Source organism: Humulus lupulus, chromosome 4, assembly GCF_963169125.1.
Source record: "Humulus lupulus chromosome 4, drHumLupu1.1, whole genome shotgun sequence".
In the NCBI taxonomy this organism is placed as follows: Eukaryota; Viridiplantae; Streptophyta; class Magnoliopsida; order Rosales; family Cannabaceae; genus Humulus; species Humulus lupulus.
Window position 1 is genome coordinate 37,206,029 of NC_084796.1, and position 24,692 is coordinate 37,230,720.

At 38.1% G+C, this 24,692-nt stretch overlaps 2 protein-coding genes across 2 annotated transcripts; both read left to right on the top strand.

The window, feature by feature from the left end:
• Nucleotides 1–4,537: 4,537 nt before the first annotated feature.
• LOC133832089 (L10-interacting MYB domain-containing protein-like) lies at nucleotides 4,538–5,562 on the top strand. The gene is made up of 2 exons (XM_062262474.1): nucleotides 4,538–4,885; nucleotides 4,978–5,562. The coding sequence occupies exons 1-2, from the start codon at nucleotides 4,538–4,540 to the stop codon at nucleotides 5,560–5,562; spliced, it is 933 nt and encodes a 310-aa protein (XP_062118458.1).
• Nucleotides 5,563–5,817: 255 nt separating this feature from the next.
• On the top strand, nucleotides 5,818–7,151 carry LOC133832090 (protein ALP1-like). The gene is made up of 3 exons (XM_062262475.1): nucleotides 5,818–6,303; nucleotides 6,391–6,622; nucleotides 6,700–7,151. The coding sequence occupies exons 1-3, from the start codon at nucleotides 5,818–5,820 to the stop codon at nucleotides 7,149–7,151; spliced, it is 1,170 nt and encodes a 389-aa protein (XP_062118459.1).
• Nucleotides 7,152–24,692: the final 17,541 nt, after the last annotated feature.

The following is a 24,692-nucleotide window of genomic DNA, read 5'->3' on the forward strand; positions in this document are numbered from 1 at the left end:
CGAGTACCTTTAGGATAGCCAACAAACATGCAAACTTCAGTTCGCGGTTCTAGCTTTCCCTCCTTTTACCTCAGGACGTGAGCGGGGACACCCCTAGATTCTATAATGGCGTAAACTAGGTTCACGACCATTCCAGCGTTCTAAAGGTGTTGTGGGGATTGATTTAGAAGGCACAACATTGAGAATGTCTTTCACGGTTTCAATTGCATGTCCCCAGAATGAAGTTGGTAGAGTTGAGTACCTAAGCATGCATCTAACCATTTCCAATAAAGTTCTGTTCCGGCGTTCCGCTACACCATTTTGTTGCGGAGTACCTGGGGCAGTAAGTTGTGATAAAATCCCAAGTTCAGTTTAATGATCTTGGAAGTGCATATCCAAATATTCTCCACCCTTATCAGATCGCAAGATCTTTAATGTTTTACCTAATTGGTTCTGAGCCATTGCTAGGAATTCCTGAAACTTTGAAAATGTTTATGATTTCCTATGCATTAGGTAAAGACATGAGTATCTAGAGTAATCGTCAATGAAAGTGATGAAATACTCAAAACCACCCCTGGCTTGTACATTCAAAGGTCCACAAACATCTGAATGCACAAGACCAAGTGGTTCTTTGGCCCTATCACCCTTTGCAGAGAATGGACGCTTGGTTAGTTTTCCTTCTAGACAAGATTCACAGACAGGTAATTCACCTAAGATGAGTTCCCTCAAAGGCCCTTCCTTTGTAAGTCTTTGAATTCTATCATAGCCAATGTGACCTAGTCTCAAATCCCATAAATACATCATGTCATCGTTATCGGTCTTTCAACATTTATTTGTCCTAGGTTTAGCTACTTTGAATAAATCATTGTTACGAGTGAGGGGTTTGTTAGGTCGCATAATATAAAGTCCGTTTTCCAAACATGCAATACACAATTGTGATCCATTGAAAGAAATAGATATATTAGAACTTGTGAAAGTCATAACAAATTGTTCTAATTGCAACATGGAAACAGAAATTAAATTTCTACTAAAATCCCGAATAAAAAATATGTTTTTCAAGATTAAATATTTATTTCCGAAATTTAGGTGAGCTCTTCCTCTAGCTTGGACCGTAATGAACGCTCCGTTCCAAACTCTAAGCTTTAAGCCGCCTTCGTTCACTTCCTCCCACGATTCAAGAAGATGTAAAGAGTTACAAACATGGTTAGTAGATCCAGATCAATAATCCAAATAGATTTATCATTCTCTAAAACACATGTATCCAAGATAAATGAACTATAATCATTACCTTTGTTTTTCGCTGCTAGAAACTTAGGGAAATCTCGTTTCCAATGGCCCTTCTCTTTGCAGTGAAAGCACTTATCTTTACCTTTCTTGTTTTTCTTGTTCTTCCCATTAGGCGTCTGTGCACTTGGTTGTGCACTCGTCTTTGCAGCCTTTGCAGGCTTGGGGTTGTTTATTTGTCCACCTTTCCTCTTGTTTCTAGCTTTCAAAGACGAAGCTGGGTTAGCTTCAACCTTAGCTAGATCAGTAGTCTTATTTTCACCTCCTTTACTAGGTCCACCCATGATAGGTTCAATAAGCTGAAGCTCGTTCATGAGATGCGTTAGACCATAGTTGAGTTGATCACGAACGTGCAGACACGATACCATTCGAGCATTTACGGTGACTTCATGTATGTGCGGAGATGGTGCTATCCAAGCATTTACGGTACCATCACGAGCATTGATGGTGCCATCACTAACGTGCGGACACGGTGCTCGTTCTGGGGATTCCTCAATCATGACGAATTCAAAGTTGTCACTAATCAACTCTATGTTGATATTCTACTTCCAATTAAGGAAGTTTTCTCCAGTGAGTTTCTTTATCGAAAGTTGAGAAATGATGGGAGTAGACACAACCACTACTAAACTTAAAACTTCCAATTATCAATAAAATAGAAATCAATCACATTTTCTCAATAAAACTTCTATTCACACATGTTACAAGAAATAGTACAACATATACCAAAAAGATGTAAGATATGAGAAAAAAATACCAAAAACAATCATATCTCTATTTCTTTAGGTTTTTCACTAATCTATGATATCCTTGTCCTGGTTGGCGAGAGTCAAAAATACCACTAGTTAAATAGAGTTGTAAACTCATTTAATAATGGACACAATTATTAACAACCTACTATTCGATCAAAATAAGAAAACAAAATCTCTTATTTTATGAGCTAGACCCACGGTTTCAATAATCATAGATTTAGGGCCCGTTTGGAATGGCTTTTTGAAAAGCCCAAAGCACTTTTTAAAAAAGCTATTGACTAAAAAGTGTTTGGTAAAATAAAAAAAATAGCTTTTTTAGGAATTTAGGTTAAAATTATAGCTTTTTATCAAAGTTGGCCCACACCAACTTTGAGATTTTAGCTTATACGGGAAGCTGAAATTATGGTTTAATGATATTTTTTTTGGACCAAAATACCCTCATTTAAATTAGAATTATTAGGTCTTCTTTTTCAATCGTTAAATCTTCTTCACCTTGCCTCACCATTTCTTCTTCCTTCTTCCTCACGGTCTACACTTCTCTGTCAAAAACTCCAGCACAATCAAGTCAAGGTATTTCTCTAACTTTTTTTTTGAATGCTATATTAAACACAGATTTATTAAAGGGCATTTTATATATATATATATTTGTAAAAGTAAAGAAAAAAGTAAAAGTAAAAGATCCATATACATATACGAAGTATCGAAGATGATCAGGTTTAGGCAATATTTCATTCTTTATACATCACTTAAAAATAGAGTAAGCATTTCTGTAAAATTATATAATTTTACAGAAAAAGCAAGATCATAACTGGGAGTTGGAGATGATGATGAAAAAGGTTGAGATCTTTCTTTACCTTCTCCACAAGTTTAATAGCAGATTAGAAGAATTTATTTGATCTGGAACTGCTATTGTGACTAAAACGAATCATATACGATATGGTAGCCGAGAACATCAAACACTTCATTGCAAATCCAAAAGGTTTGGGCCAGTAGTGCTTCCACCATTTGTTGTTGGGTTCACCATCTTTAAAGTTGTGAAGAACTACAACATCATCATCATCACCAAAACATACATTTAATTCTCTCAACACATCTGGTGCCTTCCCTTCATAACTCCTCACCAACTCCATTAAAGCTGTTCTGGTTTCTTTCAAACGAATTACAGCTTCATTTTTCTCTCTCTCTTGCCAACACAGCAGCTTCTGCACATCACAACATTGATCATTATAATCTAATATATAAATATATATAATGTAAAAATATAATATTTTATGAATCTTATTACCTGTTGAAACAAAAGGGTGTTCTCAACTTGCTTCAATGAATCTCTTATGGCAATCAAGCTCTGCCTCTCCTCAACTGGGATTTGATCTGCAACATTGCACAAACGACCATGCTCTGAGCAAAACTTGCAGAGCTTAATACTCTGCTCAAGTTCGCAGTCGAGCTTACCATTTATAGCCCAAGCTCTCTCAATCAGACATTTCAAGTCTTTATTCAACTCCATCAATGGCCTTAAAAATGAACAATATTGCTCATTCATCTATAATAAATAAGTATAGCCACACCCTTTATAGCTTTCTGTTGCTATTTTATTCTTTGTCTCAACTTTTCTCAGATTTTCCCAACTTTTCTTTTCTTTTCTTTTCTGTTTTGCTTGCGTGTGGTTGAATGGTCAAGACATTAAGAATATAATGGAACAAATCATTCTAGCCACTTTTTCTCTTTTTAAAAGAGAGAAGAGTTGTTTGTTTAGCTAGAAAAATGAGGGTTAACATGTGAATAATTCATCATCATCAGACGTGTGTGCTTGTGTTTGTATATTATATTAAGAAAGGATTTTATGAGGATTAGTTTAATACTTTCAAATCTCAAACATATACAAATTTAAATAAAAAGGAAAGTAAGAGTAAATAGAAAGAACACACCCAGCAGTTTATTTATCCTTAGTCGAATTGGACACTCCATCTTATCTTACTACAACAAAACAAGAATCTTAATCAGTACAAAAAGTAGTGTATAGTATTTTGTCTAATGAAACAAACAACTTGAAAACCTTATACAAATCTATAATATATCTTATATATATATATATATATAGTCGAGTTGGGGATATATTTTGTCTAACAATATCTATAATTAAAATAATTTCATTTATGGTTGTCTGCTCTCTCAGCCGAGAAGTGGACATTAAAAATACAATTTTTACATTCAAAGATGAATCATTTATGGTTGCCATATACATAACAAAAATATCTTTTTAGTTCTTTTATTTTTACTTAATTTTCTCACTTCAAAAGTTGATTTATAGTAACCTTTTTACATGTATATGAATGTACATATGTGTGTGTTTTATCTTCTCCCAAGGGATTCTTTAAGAATAGTCTTGAAGTTGGATATGTTGAACTTTAGTTGAATTATTTAGTTTTACATAGATGGTAGTGATTGATAAGAGTTGTTGCGTATATGGATACATCATTTTACTTTTGTATTTTTTTTTATACTTATCATTTCACTTTTATTAGATGGAAAATGAAAATAATATTTGCACCAAGAGTGACATACCAAGAAGTAAAGCAATATGGAATTCAGAGAGTTTGAATTTTTTCTTAGACTTCTGTATCAAAGAGGTTGATGATGGGCATCGTCCTACTACTTATTTAGATAAAGTTGGATATGTAAACTTGATTACAAATATGAAGAAAGCAACTGGAAGAGATTACACTAGACCACAATTGAAAAATAAGTGGGATGGATTAAAAAATGAATGGAAGCTTTGGAAGCAACTCAAGGGAAAAGAAACTGGCTTAGGATGGAATATAAAAAAGAATACAATTGATGCAACCGAAGATTGGTGGAATAGTAAATTACAGGTACATTATAATCTTGTTAAATATTTATATGAAACTAAAAGACTTTTTTTTTTTCATAAATGTTACATTTAATTAACAAATTTTTTTTGTAGAGTCATCCCGATGCTGCAAAGTTTCGTATTCGGGGAATTGAACCAGAGGTAGAGGAAAAATTAGATAGGATTTTCATGAACACTGTTGCTACAGGAGAGTATGCTTGGACACCTTCATCTGGAATAATTCCATCTGAGTCTGAAAAACCTTTTAACAATATTGAAACCTTACATGAACAACTTGAGAGTAGTGACGATGATCTAGAGATGCCTAATACTGATAGATTTCTTAGAGAGAAAAATAACAAGAGATTAGCCGAGCCACTTGAGAAACAAAATAAAGCAATGAAACATGGAAAAGGAAAAATGAAGAAGACAGGGCCTTTAATGATATTTGAACAAATTGGTCGCCTTGCTGATGCTGTGGAGACAAGGAGTAGAAATATTGAAACAGCTAGAAAGGAGAATAGTATTACCGAAGTTATGAAAATTTTAAATTCTTTGCCTGGAATTGAGAAAGGGAGCAGCTTGTATTTATTTGCAACTCGCTTGTTTATCATGAAAGAGAAGAGAGAGATGTTTGCTTCATTGGAAGAACCTGAGTTGATGCTTGCTTGGCTCAAGAATGAGCATACTCTGGGATAATTATAATACTATGACTTATAGTAGTAGTAGTATTTATTTTCTAAACTTTGTGTTATGACGTTAGTATATGTTTATTATGTTATTTCTTTACAGACTTTTTTTTTAAATTGCTCTCAAGACTTGGTGTTGTCACTATTTAATATAAATATGCTTTATTATGTTTTTCACTTGCATTTGTTATGAAGACTTTATGGCTATTTGGCATGTATTTTATATACTCTTTAATATACACAGGTTTATTTTAAATTAGAAATAATGGCAGACACGGATGAGGAGATTGAGTTACAATCAGCGTCTATAGCTACATACTTTGTTCAACATTATTATACAACATATATTGACAAGACACCTTGTATGAATTCTTCTCAAACTGGTCATATGTGGTTGATGGAAATATTAAAAGGAAATGAAAGTAGATGTTATAGCATGTTTAGGATGGAGAAAGATGTTTTCATTAAATTATGCGATGAATTGGAAGCTAATTATGGATTTAAGGGTTCAAAGAGAATGTGTGCTCTTGAGATATTAGGCATGTTTTTATTTACATTAGGTCACGGTGCTGGAAACCGATTAACACAAGAGCGATTCCAACACTCAGGCGAGACAGTTAGTCGATATTTCAACAAGGTTTTAGATGTTTTATGTCATATGAGTGTAGATGTATTAAAACCACCAGACCCAGAATTTAAATATGTTCCTGAAGAGATATTGAAAGATTCTAGATATATGCCTCATTTTAAGGTAAGTCATACTTTAAAATTATACAATTTTTTAATAATTTTTTTTCTAACTAGAGTATATTTTCATAATCTTGTATTTTTTTTCTAGAACTGTATTGGTGCAATAGACGGTGTACATGTGAATGCTGTAATTCCACTTGAAGATCAAGTACCATTTGTTGGTAGAAAAGGGATACCAACTCAGAATGTCATGGCAATATGTAATTTTGATATGCAATTTATATATGCATATGCTGGGTGGGAAGGTTCTGCTCATGATACAAGAATTTTCTATACAGCTTTACGTGATTCAACTTCAAATTTTCCAAAACCTCCCCAAGGTTGTCATCTAAACACATTTATAAAATATTAAAGTCTTTATATTTTTGTAATTATATTTTTATATTTTATTTGACAGGAAAATATTATTTAGTGGATGCGGGATACCCACAAATTACAGGTTTTTTAGGACCATATAAAGGCCAAAGATACCATCTACCACAATTTCAACGAGGTAGAAAACCTACTAGTTATAAAGAGGTATTCAACCAGGCACATTCTTCTCTTCGAAGTGTTATTGAAAGAACTTTTGGAGTATGGAAGAAAAGATGGAAAATATTAAGAGATATGCCTAGTTATCCATATCAGAAGCAAGTGAAAATAGTGATTGCATCAATGACCTTGCATAATTACATTCGAAGGCATGCAAAACGTGATCGACATTTTGAGAAAATTAGAGATAATCCATATTATTGTGTAGAAGATCAAACTAATATTGAAGATGAAGATGAGACAGCTAGAGCTTCAAATTTAAATGAAATGGATAATACTAGAGATCTGATTGCTGCAAGTTTAATGGGATATAATTAAACTATATTCTTATCTATTTTATTTTATTTAAGTTTTGTATTTTGTCGTATCAAATTGACTAAATTTAAATTATTTGTTATGATCAAAATTTATATTAATTTAAAAATAGACAATATTTATGTTGATTTTTTATTTTTTAAAATTTAATTAATCATTTTATTATACGTATATATTAAAAGAATTAAATATTATAAAAAATAATTATTATTTTTAATAAAATAAAAAATAATTATAAATATGTTAATATGTATAAATTTATTCAAACAAAATTAGTTAAATACATATGATACCTATTTTGGTAATTCTGTATTTAACAACTATCTAATAATCTAGTTTACCAAACACTTATATACAACTTTTCCAACTCACAGTATTTCTAAAGTTATAATTTACCAAACACTCAGCAGCTTTTTCTCACAGCACAGCTACAGCTGCTTTTTCCCACAGCACAGCTATACCAAACTGGCCCTTAGTCCTAGTAGTCACCGTAGGAGTGAGTCTAGTAGAATTTGACCTATAATTATCTATCTTTTTAAATATAACCTTGTCAAAATGGCTAATGAACACCTTCCGTAGGGGGATGAATCAAAGCGCCTCGAGGCCCCATTAAACTATTGATTATGTTAAACCAACGGTGAAGATCGAATAAAATTCTTAAAATAAGCTCATTATAAAATTAAAAATAGTATTTTTATTATTTATTTTTAGAAAATTAATGACTATGGTTTTCCAAAAAAAATTAAAAAGATTAAAATTTTTAAAACCAAAGTCTTATAATTTCTTATTAATTCTAAAGTGTCACATTGAAACAAATTCAATTAATTTAGAATTAATTTATTGCTAATCAATATTTAGGTTTAACTAATATAATGAACCTATACAATTAAGTCCAACTTAGGTAAATGGGCCTTAACAATTGGGCTTGTATGGAGGAGGGCTAGGTCCAGTATGTCGTTCCCGCTACAAAGGTCCCCTTTCTTCCATACAAGATCCAAAAGATAGGAATTTAAACCTTCGTTTTATTAATTGTTATTAATTGATTAGTGCCACTATAGTCATGCAAAGCAAATGGACTTTCACAAGTGGAAACACCCACAAAGTGGAATTTAAACTTTACATTTTCTAATGGGCCCAAATAAAACCTATCATTTTATGAATATTTTATTTGGCAAAATACCATATATCTAACAAACATATGGTCCACTATATGCATCTAAGCCCAATTGCAAAAATACCACATATAGTGCAAACAGACATGTTATAATTGGATGGACCTAATCATGTTACTATATGAGCAATTCTATGAATTTATGCAAAAATACCACAATTTATTTCATTTGCAGAAATACCACAATTAATTATCTAGAATTTATCAAAAAATTCAAATTGATTAAATTTGTACAAAAAATAAGTCAATTTAAATAAAATTTATCAACAATTAACAATGGTTAATTTAAATTTCATTTATCAACAATCAACTTAGTTTTAAGTTAATTTGAAAAAAAAAATATTAATTTAATTTAAATAGGATTTATCAACAATTAACCAAAGTTAATTTAAATCTCATTTATTAAAAAAATATATTTTATTAATTGGCTGAAAAAAATAATATTTTTCAAAATTTAACCAATTTAAAATTTTAAAATTAATATTTTAACTATTTTCCAAAAATATCTTGTGTTGTTACAACTATTAGCTAATATTTTAATCATTTAAAAAAATATAAATAGTTATAACAACCCTAAAATATCTCAAAATAGTTAAACAAATTCAAATATCCATAAAAATATCTAACTAACAAGGTTCAAATTTCAAATAATTTAAATATTAAAATCTATAGAATAAAAAGATATTTATATTTTCAAATAAAAATTTAATAAAAATATCAACAATTTAAATGAAAATATCTTAAATATCTGATATCATAATTCTAATATTTTAATATATTAAAAGATTTAAAATTAAGTTGTTAGTCTATTTTTAAATTTGAATTTGAATGTTTGTAGAAAATATCTAATTATTTAAATCCCAACTAACAAAAATATCTTATTTTTAAAAAAAAATTAAATGATAAAACACAAAAAAATGGTTTTGATAATAAATAATGTATTTTCATAATTTTAATTTTTTTTATTTAAAAAAAAAAAAAACTGGATGAACAGTACCTGAAACGGGTACTGTTCACCCGAGCATGGTGGCTGGGCTGACGCGCGCGCGGGGTAGGGGTGCGCGCGCGTGTGCGCACGTGCATGGGAGCCAATGCAAAACAAAAAATAATTTAACCAATTTTTCAAACCAAAACTATTTTCTAATTAATTTTTAACATGTTTTACACAAAATAAAGCATATATAAAAATTAATAGCATAGAAAACACAACAAAATAACCTAAAAATTGCTCAAATTCACATAAAATCAATATGCTTAATAAAAACATGAAAACCATCCAATTATTCAAACATATCAAATAATTCAATTTTAAACATGTTCATGCATGAAAATAAATATTACCAAAGGCTCCGAGGCCAGTTGTTAGGAAAACTTATACAAGATCTTTATTTATTTTCATGTATATCTAATATTAAACAAATTAATACGAGATAGCCTAAAACATGTTTCTAAAATTGAATTCAAAGAGAAACAATGAATAGAATACTTACAGTATACTCAGCGGAATGAAAGAATCCTTCCTTCAGTTTCTCTAACTCTTGTATCCTTTCTGTCGCAGAGTATTATCAAGAAACTGAACCGATCTTCTATTTTCTTCACAATCTTCCAATGTATCCTTAGAACCACCTAGACTAGTGTGGGCAATTCTCAACACATGAGATAGATATAGAGAGAAGAAGAGAAAATAACAAAGAGGCTTAGAAAAGGACTTGTGTTTAGAGAAAATCTAAAACTATCAGAAAACCAGTGATTAAACTTATCTGTCATCTCAGAAATCTGAACTTGTGACTTCTCTCTAAGCACTCCTTTTATAGACACAATTAGGCTATTTAATTTAATTAAAAAATCAATAAAATAATAGCCATTTTAAAGCCCTAGGTCGAAATTATCATGGGCTTTAGGCCTGTGAAATTTCCCATTTGATTATAAGCCCATTGGACTTAAAATCAAGGCATGTATTATTTTCTATTGATTTAATTAATTAAATAATTATTTAAATATTTTATAAAATTAATTATTTATAATTTGAACCTTGATTTAAAGTTATTTATTAATTTAGATACCAATTTATCATAATTAATAAATCTGCCATAATTTCTCTTTTCTTCTCAAAATTACACAACTCTATGAAACTATCCAAAATTGACCTGGTCAACTTTGATAATTCTAATTGATGATTAAATCAATTAATAGAGACTATCTAGATTATTTTATCCAAGGTACAATGGGGACCATGGGCCTATGAAATCAAGCTCCAATAAGTTATCATAAATCTAACAAATAAATTTACTAACTTATTAATTCCTCATGACTCCACTATAGACTCGGAATTGCACTCTTGAATTCATAGAATGCTCTATAACAAATTTAGATACGCTATAAATTATCCATTGTTACAACCATAATTGTCACTCAGTCCTCTATAGACGGTCTACAATGAGATAGGACTAAAATACTGTTTTACCCCTCATTGTATTTTATCCTTAAAACAATTAGTTCCTTGTAATTGATATTTCAGTAAACTAATTTAATTACTGAAATGATATCTCTATCATTTAACATCTTGAACCAAACTAAAAGGAAACCAACGTTTCACTTCTTCATCAGAAGCTATAGATGTTCATATCTATGATTAACACTCCCACTCAATTATACTACCGAGTTCCCAAGATGTAAGTATGGGCTAGTCCGTAGGGTAAGCTGGTAACGAACAAGTCAAAGAACTCAAATAATACAATCAGTTAGAATACTAACCACTCAGAATTGATACTTCCTTTCTATATGCTTACTCCTCTTGTGACTTCGAGGTTCTTTCAAGTTGGCTATCGCTCATGTATTGTCACAAAACAATACAAGTAGTTTATCCATTTATGAAATAACAGCAAGATTCGAATAGAACTTCTTTATCCAGACTATTTCTTTAGCTGCTTCTGACGCGACTATGTACTCAGCCTCCATGGTGGAATTTGATATTGCAAACTGCTTTATGCTTCTCCAAATCATAGCTCCACCCCCAAGAGTAAACACCATTCTATAAGTAGACTTCCTGTCATTGACATCAGTCTGAAAATCTGAATCAGTGTAGCCTACAGGGTTCAGAACACCACCCTTGTAGACTAGCATATAATCCCTAATCCGTCTCAAATACTTCAGGATATGCTTAACTGCTATCCAATGTTCCGGTCCTGGGTTTGACTGATACCTACTCACTACTCCCACTACATAGCAGATATCTGGTCTAGTACACAACATGGCATACATTAGACTTCCAACTGCAGATGCGTACGGAACTTTTCTCATTGCATCTTCCTCTTCAGGAGTCTGGGGAGACTGCTTCTTTGAAAGATGAATTCCATGGTGGGACGGTAGATGTCCTTTCTTGGAATTTTTCATTGAGAAACGTTCAAGCATTTTATCTATGTAAGCTGCTTGAGATAGAGCTAAGAGTCTGTTCTTTCTATCCCTGATGATCTAGATACCTAGAACATAACTTGCTTCCCCCAAATCGTTCATCTGGAATTGAGTGCTCAGCTAATTCTTCACATCTGATAATTTCTTAACATTGTTTCCGTGGCAGTCGAGCAGCCGCATATGTACACATCGTCACCTAAGCTCTCAAACTCAAGGATTATCCAACTTTCTTTTGCCTTAACCTACACCACATAGCACCTGTGAGCCGAAGCCCATCAAGAAAACTCAATATCCTCATGAACAGTAATAACATGTCATCAAATCATAAGGCACACGCCTAGAAAATACAGCCCTATTCATGCAGGAAAATAAGTTCACGTAATGATGAATATAAAACCTCAACCGGTGATCATAATAATCATCCAAGAATTTTAGTCGAAAATAGAAGAGTGACAGTTGTAATAGTCACTAAGGTGGGTTTTGTTCCCATTAGCCATGTGACGATAGGGTCATTGGGGCTTTGCAAATAAGTGATCCTTTCACTAGCTTATCAAGATAGGTGTTCAATGAACTAGTCACCAATATAACCTACCGCATGACCATAGAGTCACAACCATGGGATTCCGCTCCCTAGCCACGTGACAAACAATCACCTAGGCCTTTGGCCCTGGCTCTGAGTAACTAGTCCTAGACTAGTCAAGCGCTTAGAATTTTCATCAACCTTCTGGTCGGTCCAGCATTAATGCTCCTAGAGCCATTCAAAGCTAATATCGATTAGATCTACTCTTTTATCGGCCTTGCGTTCATGACGCTTATGCTGTTTTCCAGCTCTTAGGTCAGTAATATGCGACTAGTGCCGACCTTGACTAGTCAGTTCCATACACAAGTAAGCAATGCTACCAAACATATATCATATGTCAAATATCTGAATACAAGGCATTCATCATGCTTACTTAACAATTACTAGCATAATTTGGATCATGCATAAACACAAAGACTTATGCTCTGAACCATCTCATATTCAATATTCATAGCATGCCCTAATCACATGTTTCTCGTGCAACACATGCATCACATTTAATCATTTGACATGCCTCAACAATAACCATGCATGTCACATTTAAACATCCAACATGCATCAAGAATAACCATGCATGACATATACACAGGGTGCAGTTTTCTTACCTTGGGTTCGAGCAAGAATTAGTAAAAGAACAACCCTTGAGAACGAATAATCCTTTGATTCTTTAGCGGTCACCTAGTCATAACCAAATATGGAATCCCATCAATAAAATAAATCATAAAAAGGTATATAATCTAAAACCTCACTCCCGAGATCCATCCCACACTCTTGGGACTCACAATTTACCCAAATGGGGTAAAGGAACCATTCCCCGGTCTCCCAAAGTCATCAAAAACCCCAAAATAGGTTTGCTGGAAAGTGCACTAGCGCTGGGGCGTTGCCTAGTGGTGCTAGGGCGCTGTCCCAAAATAGAGAAGCCCAGTTCCTGCCCTGCATAGCGCTGGGGCGCCATCAGCAAACCAGAGAAAATTCTGGTCTTCCCCCTTGCGACCTCCCTTGAAAACCAAGCATCCAAACCAATCCTAAACTTCACCCAAACATCAAATTCAATCCCTAAACTTCATCTACATCACACCCTCATCAAAACCCAAGCAATCTTACACAAAATCTTCCATGAATTCTCATAACTAACACCGCAAATTCTCAACTGAAAACTTACTAGAAAAACAGAGTATACTTATATTCATGGATGGATTCTTACCTCAAGTTGGGTTTGTGTCCTCTTCAATGGATGAACTAAGTTTATAAACTCAAATCCTTGATTTCCTAGCTTGTTTCTTCAAGTTGGCTTTCAAAAATCAAAAGGAAGAAGGAGGAAAGATGATGATCAAATGTGAAGGAGAAAACTCTGTTTTGTTCTGAAAGTTTCTACAGCCTTTGAATGATTATATATACCTTAGGGTGAAAAGACCTAAATGCCCCTAGGCTTATATTCTTTCCTAACATCCCTCAAGGGAAAAAATGTCCTCTTCCACCTATTTCGTTAATCATAATTAACACCCTCCAATTCCCGTTATTCTCAAAATTTTCAAATACCAATAATTCATATCCCGTTACCCTTTAATTCCCAACAACGCTCTAATCACCAAATTACCCTGAGACTCACCCGGAGCCTCAAACTTAATCTCGTTATGACTAAACCACTAACTTACATTCAAAGATCGTCTCATGCATAATGGCTCAAACAAATCCACATATAATGTGGTATTATTTGTAATTCACCCACATGCATGAAAATACACAATCACGCCCTCAACGAGCCAAATTACCAAAATTCCCTTATAATAGAATGTGAACCCATATGCATGCATTTATCATCATATAATAATATAATTCACATAAGCATGCATATAATCATTTAATAACATAATAAATCAATTATGGCCCTCCCGACCTCCTAATCAAGGTCCTAAACCTTATTAGGGAATTTGGGGGCATTACTTACAACTATCCCCTCCTTATAGAAATTTCATCCTTGAAATTTATCTTAACTGCCCGGAACATAAATTCCGCACAACTCATTCCAATTTCCCAGGTCGTTCCCTTAACCTTACGTCTCTGTAACATATCTTGACTCAAGATACAGCTTTATTCCTCAGAACCTTATTATTCCTGTCTCATATATCTGGACTGGCTATTCCTTATAGGATAACTTAGCCTCCAATCATCAAATTATCATAACTCAACTCATGAGTTTCTTCTAACCCATGTCCTCAGCATGGAAATACATAAACACTATATACAATTGACAGTGCCAAAGATAAGGCCGATCCAAAGTCAACCTAACCGATCTTATCCAGGATTCAAACTATCATAACCATCTAGGGCTCAACTTGCCCTCAACCTCTCACCCCTTTCCATGGTGATACTTTAGGAAGATACAATCTTCTACTTGGAACTTCATGTTCCCACTTTTCAATTCAGTAACACTTTTCCATTTACTCTGAGAAGTGAGCATCCCAGCTCTAACCTCTAATAATCTCAATGATCCCCTGAACTACCTCAGGATGTTGATTCTGGATCCTTACCCATCCCATTCCAATGAGCGGGTGATAAACATTCTCAAACATACCTCATCTCATAAGGTACCTTTCAAATACTGGATAACTTTCTTTCTCTCTCTGATTTACCATCAGTCTGAGAATAATGAACTGTACTGAATTCCATCTATATAATTATCGCCTTCCTTAACCTTTTCATAACCTGGAAGTAAAAAAATTAAGTCTTCATCTAATAAGATAGACCTTGAATTCCATTAAGGCGCACTATCACTCTCACATAGAGATCTGAACACTGATCAGCTGCATTACTTATCCTTATTGATAGAAATGAACATACTTGGAATACTGGTCCATAATGACCCAATGCCAACTCATACTGGCCCACTATCCTGGGCAGCCTCACTGCGAAACCCATCGCGATGTTTCCTTATTTCCAATATGGAATACTTAAAGGCTAAAATGGCCCCACTGATTTCTATTACGCTATCTTGATCTGCTGACAAGTTTAGAACTTTACCACGCATTCCATTATGGCCCTCTCCATCTTAGGCCATCAATAAAAAGCTTTCAAACTCTGATACACTGCCACGATGCCTGAATGAAGAGAATAAGAAGAATAGCACGAGATTCATCCAGAATCTCCCAATTAACCTCTGTTATCCAAAAATCAGGTGTGGATGACGTGGCAATATTTTCAATATGTGGCTGACACCTGGCAGAGGTTCTGTTCGACCATCGATCAGGGATGTTCCCCTGACACGTCATTTGAGTTTTATATACGACCAGACTACTCGTATAATCCGTATCTTTATGAGTAATCTTGTAAATTGTAGTCATATCCGAGATTATTTCCATTTATACCTGATTATCTGATTAGTGAGGAAAAAATATCTGTAACTAATTCATGTAACCCTCCTTGAGCCTATAAATAAAGAGAAATAGCTCAAGGGAGGGGTTTTTTGGCTGATTTTTGTTTATGCTTTAGAAGAGAATTTTGGCTATTATCTTTTGGTTGTATTACTCATCCCTCTAAGGCTTATGAAACTCGAAGAACCCTAGTTCTTTGATCACTCCTTTGAGAATCAAGATCAATAATAGCTTAAGTGGACGTAGGTCATTACCAATTCTTGGGGTCGAACCACTATAAATTGTTGTGTTGTTTATTTTTCTTTCCATTAGATTTTATTCAATACTTTCCATCACATCAAGCATTTGACTACGTGTCAGTTGACCGAAACGAGGGTCAACATTCTGGTGCTTTCATTGAGAGCTTGAGAAGAAATTGTTGAAGGTACTAATGGCAAAGACATCCAAGAAAACTCGACAGGCAGCTGCCGCTTCATCCCAGCCTCCTCCACCAAACATGGCTGAAGACGAACCTCATTTGGAGTTTGATGAGGAGGAAGTAGACTCTGAGGCCCTGAAGACAACACTGGGGGTGTTGCAGGATGAACTGACCGCTCTGAGGGCCAATCAAGAGAGTGATGCCGAGATAATGGCGTCACAGCAGAGGGAAATAGAGCGCCAGCACCAAGAGCTGAGCAAAAGACAGGCAAAGATGGACCGTCGTCAGAGGGATGCCATGGCAGCCCTCGAAGCAGCCCTCCAATTGGCTATGAATCAGGATGCGCCTGCCTCATAGCCTGACTAACCCTCGAATGGGCCACCTCAAAGAGGTCCCAATCCTTCCCCTCCGCTCCAGCCAACAAGCCCTTAAAGGCCGGAGCAGCCACCAATGCCACAGGATGATGTCCCACCTAGGGACCCTGAGACGTAACCTCCATCCCAGGCTGGTTGAGGCAATCTTCCACATCCAAGGCAGAATAGGGCTAGGCAGCAGCCCCGCAACCCTAGACGCCCAAGGGGTGAAGAGCCGCACCCACCGAGCAGGGGCAGCGTCCTTTTGGCAACAGAAGGAACTCAGAGACAGGCATTGCGGTCAGGGGCCCTCCATGGCATGATAATGCATGGGGACCCACCGACCAGCGCAGGCCTCCCCCTAACGCTAGGGAAGTTCTAGCCCAAGGAGGCAACCGAGGAAACAGTCGGTCCCACCATAGCCAATCAAGGTTTAGAGATGGCCACGGCTACAATGAGGCCGACTCAGGCAGAGGGAATGCTAGTCGAAGAAATGAGGAGAGAGGTGGAGGCAGAAGCCCCCCACCTAGAGAAGATCGACATGCAGGACATAATGCTGGGGGGTAGCCCAGACAAAACAACGTCTTTAGCCGACTCGGAGGCAGCGAGCAACGGTGAAGAGATGACGATCTAAGGGATGTACTCAATGACCACCGAGAACAGCACAACGAGTACATTCCCCCGGTACCAGAAGCCTCGGCAATTCCTGAGGTTGTTGAGGCCCAAATAGATGCCCTGAACCAAGCAGTGCAACAGCTGGTCGAGGGAAGAACATCTCATATCGAGTACGACAGGAGAATGGGCACTCCTTTCATACAAAGGATCGCCATGGCTGAAACCCCCAGTAAGTTTAAAATTCCCACACTTTCGAACTTTGACGGGTATGGTGACCCGGTATCTCATGTCAACAAGTTTGAGAGACAAATGGACATTCAGAAGGTGTCCGAAGATGCTCGATGCAGGATCTTCCCTGCAACACTTTCTGATGCTGCACAGGAGTGGTTCTTTAAGTTCCCTCCTGCGAGTATTGTTTCTTGGGAGATGTTCGTAAAGGAGTTTTACGGACAATTCTACGCAGGTCATGTGCACCCAACTGAGGCAAATCAGCAGGTCGAGATACGCCAGTAAGAAGGAGAACCACTGAAAGATTATGTCCAGCGTTTCATGCGAGCAGCAGCTGGGGCCAAAACAGTAGGAGACGAAGGGAAAGTGATGGCCCTAACTGTAGGAGTTAGGCACCGTACGCCTCTTTGGAGTAGCCTCAGGAAGCATGGGGTTAAAACTACCCAAGAATTTTTGGATCGAGTTGATCGGTACATCAAGCTCGAGGATGCAATTGCCAGCGAGGGAAAGACCCCAAATAAGGATAAAGGGACTGAAGACCCCGCCAAATCCGCCAATGGGTCAAATCCCAACAGCAACGACAAAGGCAATGGGAATGGCAACGGCAAGAATGGGGGGAAGAGGCCCCATAACAAATCCTCTACCTCCGAGAGTAAGCGCTCTAAGGGCAACTGTTATGAGCCAAGGTTCACTAACTATACTGCCCTTGCTGAATCTCGAGCAGAGGTGTATTAGGCCACAAGTTTCAATGTACCCTACAAAAGACCTGCTCCCATTCAAAAGGATATTTCGGAAAGGGATACAATTAAGTTTTGTCATTTTCACAACAACTACGGACACGATACGAATGAATGTAACCAACTGAAGGACGAAATCGAGTTCCTTATTAGACAAGGACACTTGAGGAAATACATGCGAGTCGCGGGAGCTTCCAACGAGAGGCGCCTGCACATCAGCGCTCGCCACCTTTACAGCCTGATCTCGTGGTAGGCACCTTACTCATTATCTGCGGAGGCTTGCACCTCTCGAGAAATAGCAGAAAGGCAATGGAACGATATGCTCGGACCCTACGCCATGACCAGGACATTGAGATGATCACTATGGAGGATCGGGCAATGAAAAAGGCCCAAACAGAGGAAGACGCAATAACTTTCTCTGATAATGATGCCCAACATGTCCGGTTCCCACATTCTGATCCACTGGTCGTGGATGTTCAGATTGCCAATATGATGGTGAAAAGAGTATTGTTCCATACAGGAAGTTTAGTTAACATCCTGTATAAATCTTCGCTGGAATGAATGAAGTTGTCCACAAAGGACTTAGAGCCTTGCAACCAAATAATTCATGGTTTCTCTGGTGAGGGACTCGCTCCAACAGGGTCAATCAGGCTTCCAGTAACTGCAGGTACTGCGCCCGCCACCAGGACATTACTCACTACTTTTATAGTAGTTGATTGTCCTTCGGCCTACAATGCAGTAATTGGAAGGCCAATACTGGTCGACCTTCGGGCCGTCACCTCTATATGGCACTTAGCCATGAAATTCCCAACAAACGCAGGGGTAGGACGCGTATTGGGAAACCAGAGCGAAGTAAGGGAGTGCTACAATGCCTCAATCACTAAGGCCAAGAAGGGTATGTCGAGGAGTGCTCCCCCAGAAAAGTTGCAGATGGCCATTGATGTACAAGCCCAATCAGGTGATGAAGTCACCAAATAGGGTGTTGCCCAAAGTGAGGATAGAGACTTAGATCCTCGCTTTAGGGATTTTGAAGAAGATATAGGACCTGTCGAGGACCTTGAGGAGGTCCAGCTTGACGAAGAGTTTCCGACCAGAGTTGTAAAGGTCGGCAAAAATTTAGAAACAACAACCAAATATGCACTGGTGGAATTTTTGAGGAAGAACCAGGAATTTTTCGCCTGGTCACATAAAGACATGGTTAGGATAGATCCTGCAGTCATCAGCCATGTCCTGAACATTGACAAAAGCTTTCCACCCGTGCAACAGAAAAGGAGGCTGCTCGATAAAGACAGATCAAAAGCCTTGAAGGAGGAAGTTGAAAAACTAAAGGAGAATGGGTTCATCAGGGTGGCGTTTTATCCGTCATGGGTCTCTAATCCAGTGCTGGTCCCCAAACCGAATGGAAAATGGTGGACCTGCGTGGATTTCACAGACCTTAACAAAGCCTGCCCAAAAGAATGTTTCCCACTCCCAAGGATCGACCAGCTGGTCGATGCAACTGCAGGCCATGAAATCCTCTCCTTTATGGATGCATACTCAGGGTACAATCAGATTAGTATGCATCCCCCTGATGAGGATCACACTAGCTTTTGGACCGATACAGGGCTATACTGTTACAAAGTAATGCCCTTCTGATTGAAAAATGCTGGTGCGACTTACCAGCGACTAGTTAACCACATGTTTAAGGAGTTGATCGGGATAAACATGGAGGTGTATGTTGATGACATGCTGGTGAAGTCAAAAAAGGTAGAAGGACATGTGAAGGGTTTACAAGAGTGTTTCAATGTTCTAAACAAATATCAGATGAAGCTAAATCCTCTCAAATGTTCCTTCGGAGTAGGATCGGGGAAGTTCTTGAGGTTCATTGTCAATTCGAAAGGAATCGAGGCTAATCCCGAGAAGATCAAGGCCCTGATCGATATGAAATCGCCAATGAAGATCAAAGATGTGCAAAGTCTGACTGGAAGGATTGCCGCGCTCAGTAGTTTCATTTCAAAATCAACAGATAAATGCATTCCTTTCTTTAATCTACTTAGAGGCAACAAGAAGTTTGAGTGGACTGAGGACTGCGAACAAGTTTTCCAAGCCTTAAAAGCCCACATGGCGCAGCCTCCCGTCTTATCAAAGCCTGTAGATGGGGAAACTTTGTTCATATACCTGGCGATCACCGAATATGCTGCTAGTGCGATGTTGATGAGAGAAGAAGAAGGCGTACAAAAGGCGGTGTATTATGTGAGCAAGAGGTTAATCGGAGCCGAATTGAGATATCCATCCATAGAAAGATTAGCCAATTGTCTAATTTTGGCCTCGAGGAAGTTACGTCCTTACTTCCAAGCCCATCCAATCACAGTCTTGACTGACCAGCCCATTCGGCAAGTTTTGCAAAAGCCAGAGGCTGCTGGTCGTTTGTTGAAATGGGTAGTCAAACTTGGGCAGTTCGATATAACATACTCACCGCGAGCAGCAGTAAAAGGACAAGTCTTGGCTGACTTCATTGCTGAACTCACTGAACTTCCAGATAACGAGCAGGGTGAAAAGCCTAGTGCGCCTGAGCCTCAAGTTGAAGCTCCTTCGTGGAAACTATTCACAGACGGATCATCCAACAAATCTCACGCAGGAGCAGGAGTGATAATGATAATGCCAGAAGGGAATCGATTTCACTACGCAATTAGGTTTGATTTTGCTGCTTCAAACAATGAAGCTGAATATGAAGCCCTACTCGCTGGATTAAGGTTAGCTAAAGACATGAACATAAAGGTGCTGGATGTCTACAGTGGTTCACTAGTGAATCAGGTCTTAGGGGAGTACCAAGCACGAGGCCTAAAAATGGTGGCTTATCTGAACAAAACAAAAGATCTGTTGGCATAATTTGAAAAATATACCCTCCAGCAAATACCTCGAGATCAGAATTCAAACGTAGATGCCTTAGCCAAACTCGCAAGTGCAAAAGATGCTGACACTTTAAATATAGTGCCAGTTGAGCGGCTATGCACACCAAGCATACAAGCAAATGAAACCAGTATGGTGATCCAATTAGAAGATACATGGATGGCACCATACTTAGAGTATCTCACGAAAGGCACACTACCGGTAGATAGAAACAAAGCCAGGACCCTTCAAAGATAGTATGCAAGGTATATCCTGGTCGATGGCATTTTGTACCGAAGAGGATACTCAATGCCACTGCTCAAATGTGTTACGCTAGAGAAGGATAAAGAGCTAATGAAGGAGGTGCGTGAAGGCTTATGCGGAGACCACGCTGGGGGCAAAGCCTATCAATAAAGATCCTAAGGGAGGGATATTTCTGGCCCACGATGAATGAGGACTCGATGGAGTTCGTGCGAAAGTGTGATAAGTGTCAACGATTTTCCAAGATCCCATGAGCGGCTCCCAATGAGTTAAAGAAAATGCAAAGTCCATGGCCCTTCGCAATATGGGGTATAGACTTGATCGGGTCGTTGCGAACAGGGAAAGGTGGTGTGAAATATGCAGTGATAGCTGTCGACTACTTCACAAAATGGGCCGAGGATGAACCACTAGCAACCATAATGACAAAGAAAGTACTTGACTTTGTTATCAAAAACATTGTTTGTCGATATGGATTGCCAAGAAAGATTGTCTCGGACAATGGCACCCAGTTTGATAGTGACTTGTTCACAGACTTCTGCGAAAGACATGGCATCATCAAGAGCTTTTCTTTAGTTGCTCACCCCCAAGAAAATGGGCAAGTCGAGGCAGTTAATAAAACATTGAAAGATACCCTGAAGAAAAGGCTCGAGGAAGCTAAAGGAGCATGGACAGAACAGCCGCCTGAAGTCCTCTGGTCGTACAGAACATCCCACTGAACAGCAATAGGTCATACCCCATTTTCCTTAGCATACAGGTACGAAGCCATGTTGCCTGTCGAGTTAGATCCGCCCTCACACCGCAGAATGACATACGACCAAGACCAAAATAGCCAATTTTTTATGGAGTCCCTAGACCTAGTCGAGGAGAGACGAGAAAAAGCCCAGCTCCGAGTGCAAAAAGTCGCTCGGTATTTTAACTCCAAAGTAAGAGAAAGAAAGTTCAGCGTCGGGGACTTGGTACTTCGAATAGTTTTCTTAAACACCTGTGACCAAGCTGCTGGAGTACTCGGACCAAACTAGGACGGACCTTACCAGATTGAAGAAGTCCTTCATCCAGGCACTTACAAACTTGCACGCTTGAATGGAGATCTCGTTCCATGTTATTGGAATGGAGAACACCTGCGCAAGTATTATCAGTAAACAATCTTTCTTACAAGACTGGCTTGTATTTATTTTTACTCTTTACAAGTTTTTGAAAAAGAGTTAGTCATGAGATATGGCTAATCCCTTATAAGTGTAAGATATTTTTTAAGATCACTCGTAAAGACATGTTTAGTCCATTTAATACGAGAATTATAAGGGACTGTGCGCAGCCAGTCATTCTTGCCAAACTTTGTAATTTTTTACAAGTATTTGCTCATTACGTGTGTTGTTTTGCTGTATTACAATTTTCATGTTCTATACCGAGCAGTAATGTTCGTACAGGTTTTGGTCAAGGCAAGTGACCAAGGACCTAAAAGCTCCTTGATCACTTGGGGGGCCATATAAGGCACATAGAAAGCAAATCATACCAAGAGGTATGTAAACACACGAGCAAAATAAGTGAAAGCATGCTATGGTACTTAGAGTATTTTTTCAAAATTTTATATTTTGTTAAATCAAACCAAAGTACTATGCTAAGTTCGGTCATGCGAACAGATGTTATAATAAAGCAAGAATATTATAATATCAAAATAATTCTTTTACACTGCGAGCAGTACTGCTCGGATGTAAATGTTAAGTTAAAAGGAAAAGCTTCCCATGCAGCAATAAGAATATAAATATTGTCTTAACATCATGACCTGTGGCTCATGTAAGAAAAAGAAAATAAAATAAGTAAAAAACAAGCTAAGGAGCAGCAGGAGGATCTTGGGGAGCATCTTGGTTAACTGCGTCTTCTGCAGCTTCCCCTCCATCCATCCTCGTGGGCAGTGAAATCTCGGGGGAAGCAAAACTTTGGCCCTTTCTTCGGCAGCCAGTCGAGTAGTGCAGTGAGCCAACTCATCTTTCCTAGCATCTTCTAGAAGGTAGCCGAAATTGGCACTTTGGTTATGCTTCCAGAAATCGTAGAATCATCAAAGTGTTGCATTCTTGTACCTTTCCAGGTCCTTGGCGTTCGTGAGCTTGAGTTGCTCCACTTGGCTCTTGAGGCTGGCAATGCTCTTGTCCTTCGCCAGATTTTCCTCCTAGAGCCTTTTGACTTCGCGCCAGTGGATTCGGCTGGCCTCCTGGTATTCCTCTCTCTATTTTCTAGCACTTTCCAGAGAGGCATGTTTCTCCACCAGATCCGCAGCCAAAGAGTCCTTCTACTGGGTCACCACTTCCAGCTCCCCCGCATGCCTTGCCTCCGCAGATTGAAGCTCCTCCATCAACTTCAACTCCCGAGCACGAGACTGCTCGATGCTGACACCCGAGCGCAGATGGGTGGCCGTTAAAGTCAGCATAGCCTACGTAAAAAATAAGTGTTAGACAGATTTCAGGGAAGTCAGATTGTATGTAAAGAGAAGTAAGATGCTTACACTGACAGTCTCGTTCATGGCCCTGTTGATGATCTGATCGACCCCCATTTCCTCTGTCCCAGCCATGGCCTCTTTGCAGCGGTCATGTTTTAGGATTTGGCCAGGCGGTCCTTGGCAGATCTCAGGGCACGGTGTGACAATTCCATTCCAGTTGAAGCCCCCCCCCCCCCCCCCCCCCCAGCCTGTTGTGTTTGTTCGGTAGGGGCTGGGGGTGATGGAGTTTTGGCAGCTGGAGCATTTGAAGGTGGAACCTCCTGCTCGAGAGGATGCTGTTCGGTATCTTGGGCAGGAGACCCCTCCGCTGGAGAGCCCGAGGCTCGGTTCTTCTTAGCCGAGGGTATTTGGCTAGACTCCCCATCATGTCGCCTGGACGACTTCCTCTTGCAAAACAGGGGGACTTCTTCCTCCTCCTGAGTGCTATAGATGTCGAAGACATTGGCAGAGGCCATTTCTGCAAAAGAAGTTAACATGCAAACAATGAGCCAAAAATGGGTAACAAATTATGTTGCATCATAAAAGAAATAAAGAAGTAAAGTCCAATACCCGAGCTATTACTACTGGTCGCTATACTATTGACTCTACTAGGCATACACTCACTCTCTGGCATGAAGAAGTCTAGCCCTAGGTTTGGAGTATATGTAAAATTTTCGTCCCCGTCAAATAAGTGACAGGGAATTGGCAAGCTATCTAGGAATAAAATAACTGTACCATTTTCGTCAGAGGACTCGTCTAAGTCTATGATGGGCTCGGTCGCCTTTTGTTTTCCCTTTCCTTTGGGGGCAGAAGACCTTTCTGCTGGGGGAGTGCCAACGGGTTCCTTGATTGTAACCCTAGTCGGTCTCCGTCGAGGAGGAGACGCTGGTGGTTGCTCCTCGGGATTTTCCTCGGCAATGGCACTTCCTGCCGCAGGTTCCCTCACATCTTGGTGAGGGGCCAGGAGGCCAACTAGCCTCAAGTTGGCCTTGGTGACCAGAGATTTGATGCTATTCTCAACGTCCATCATGCTAGCCAACATGGCAGACCTCAACACCATG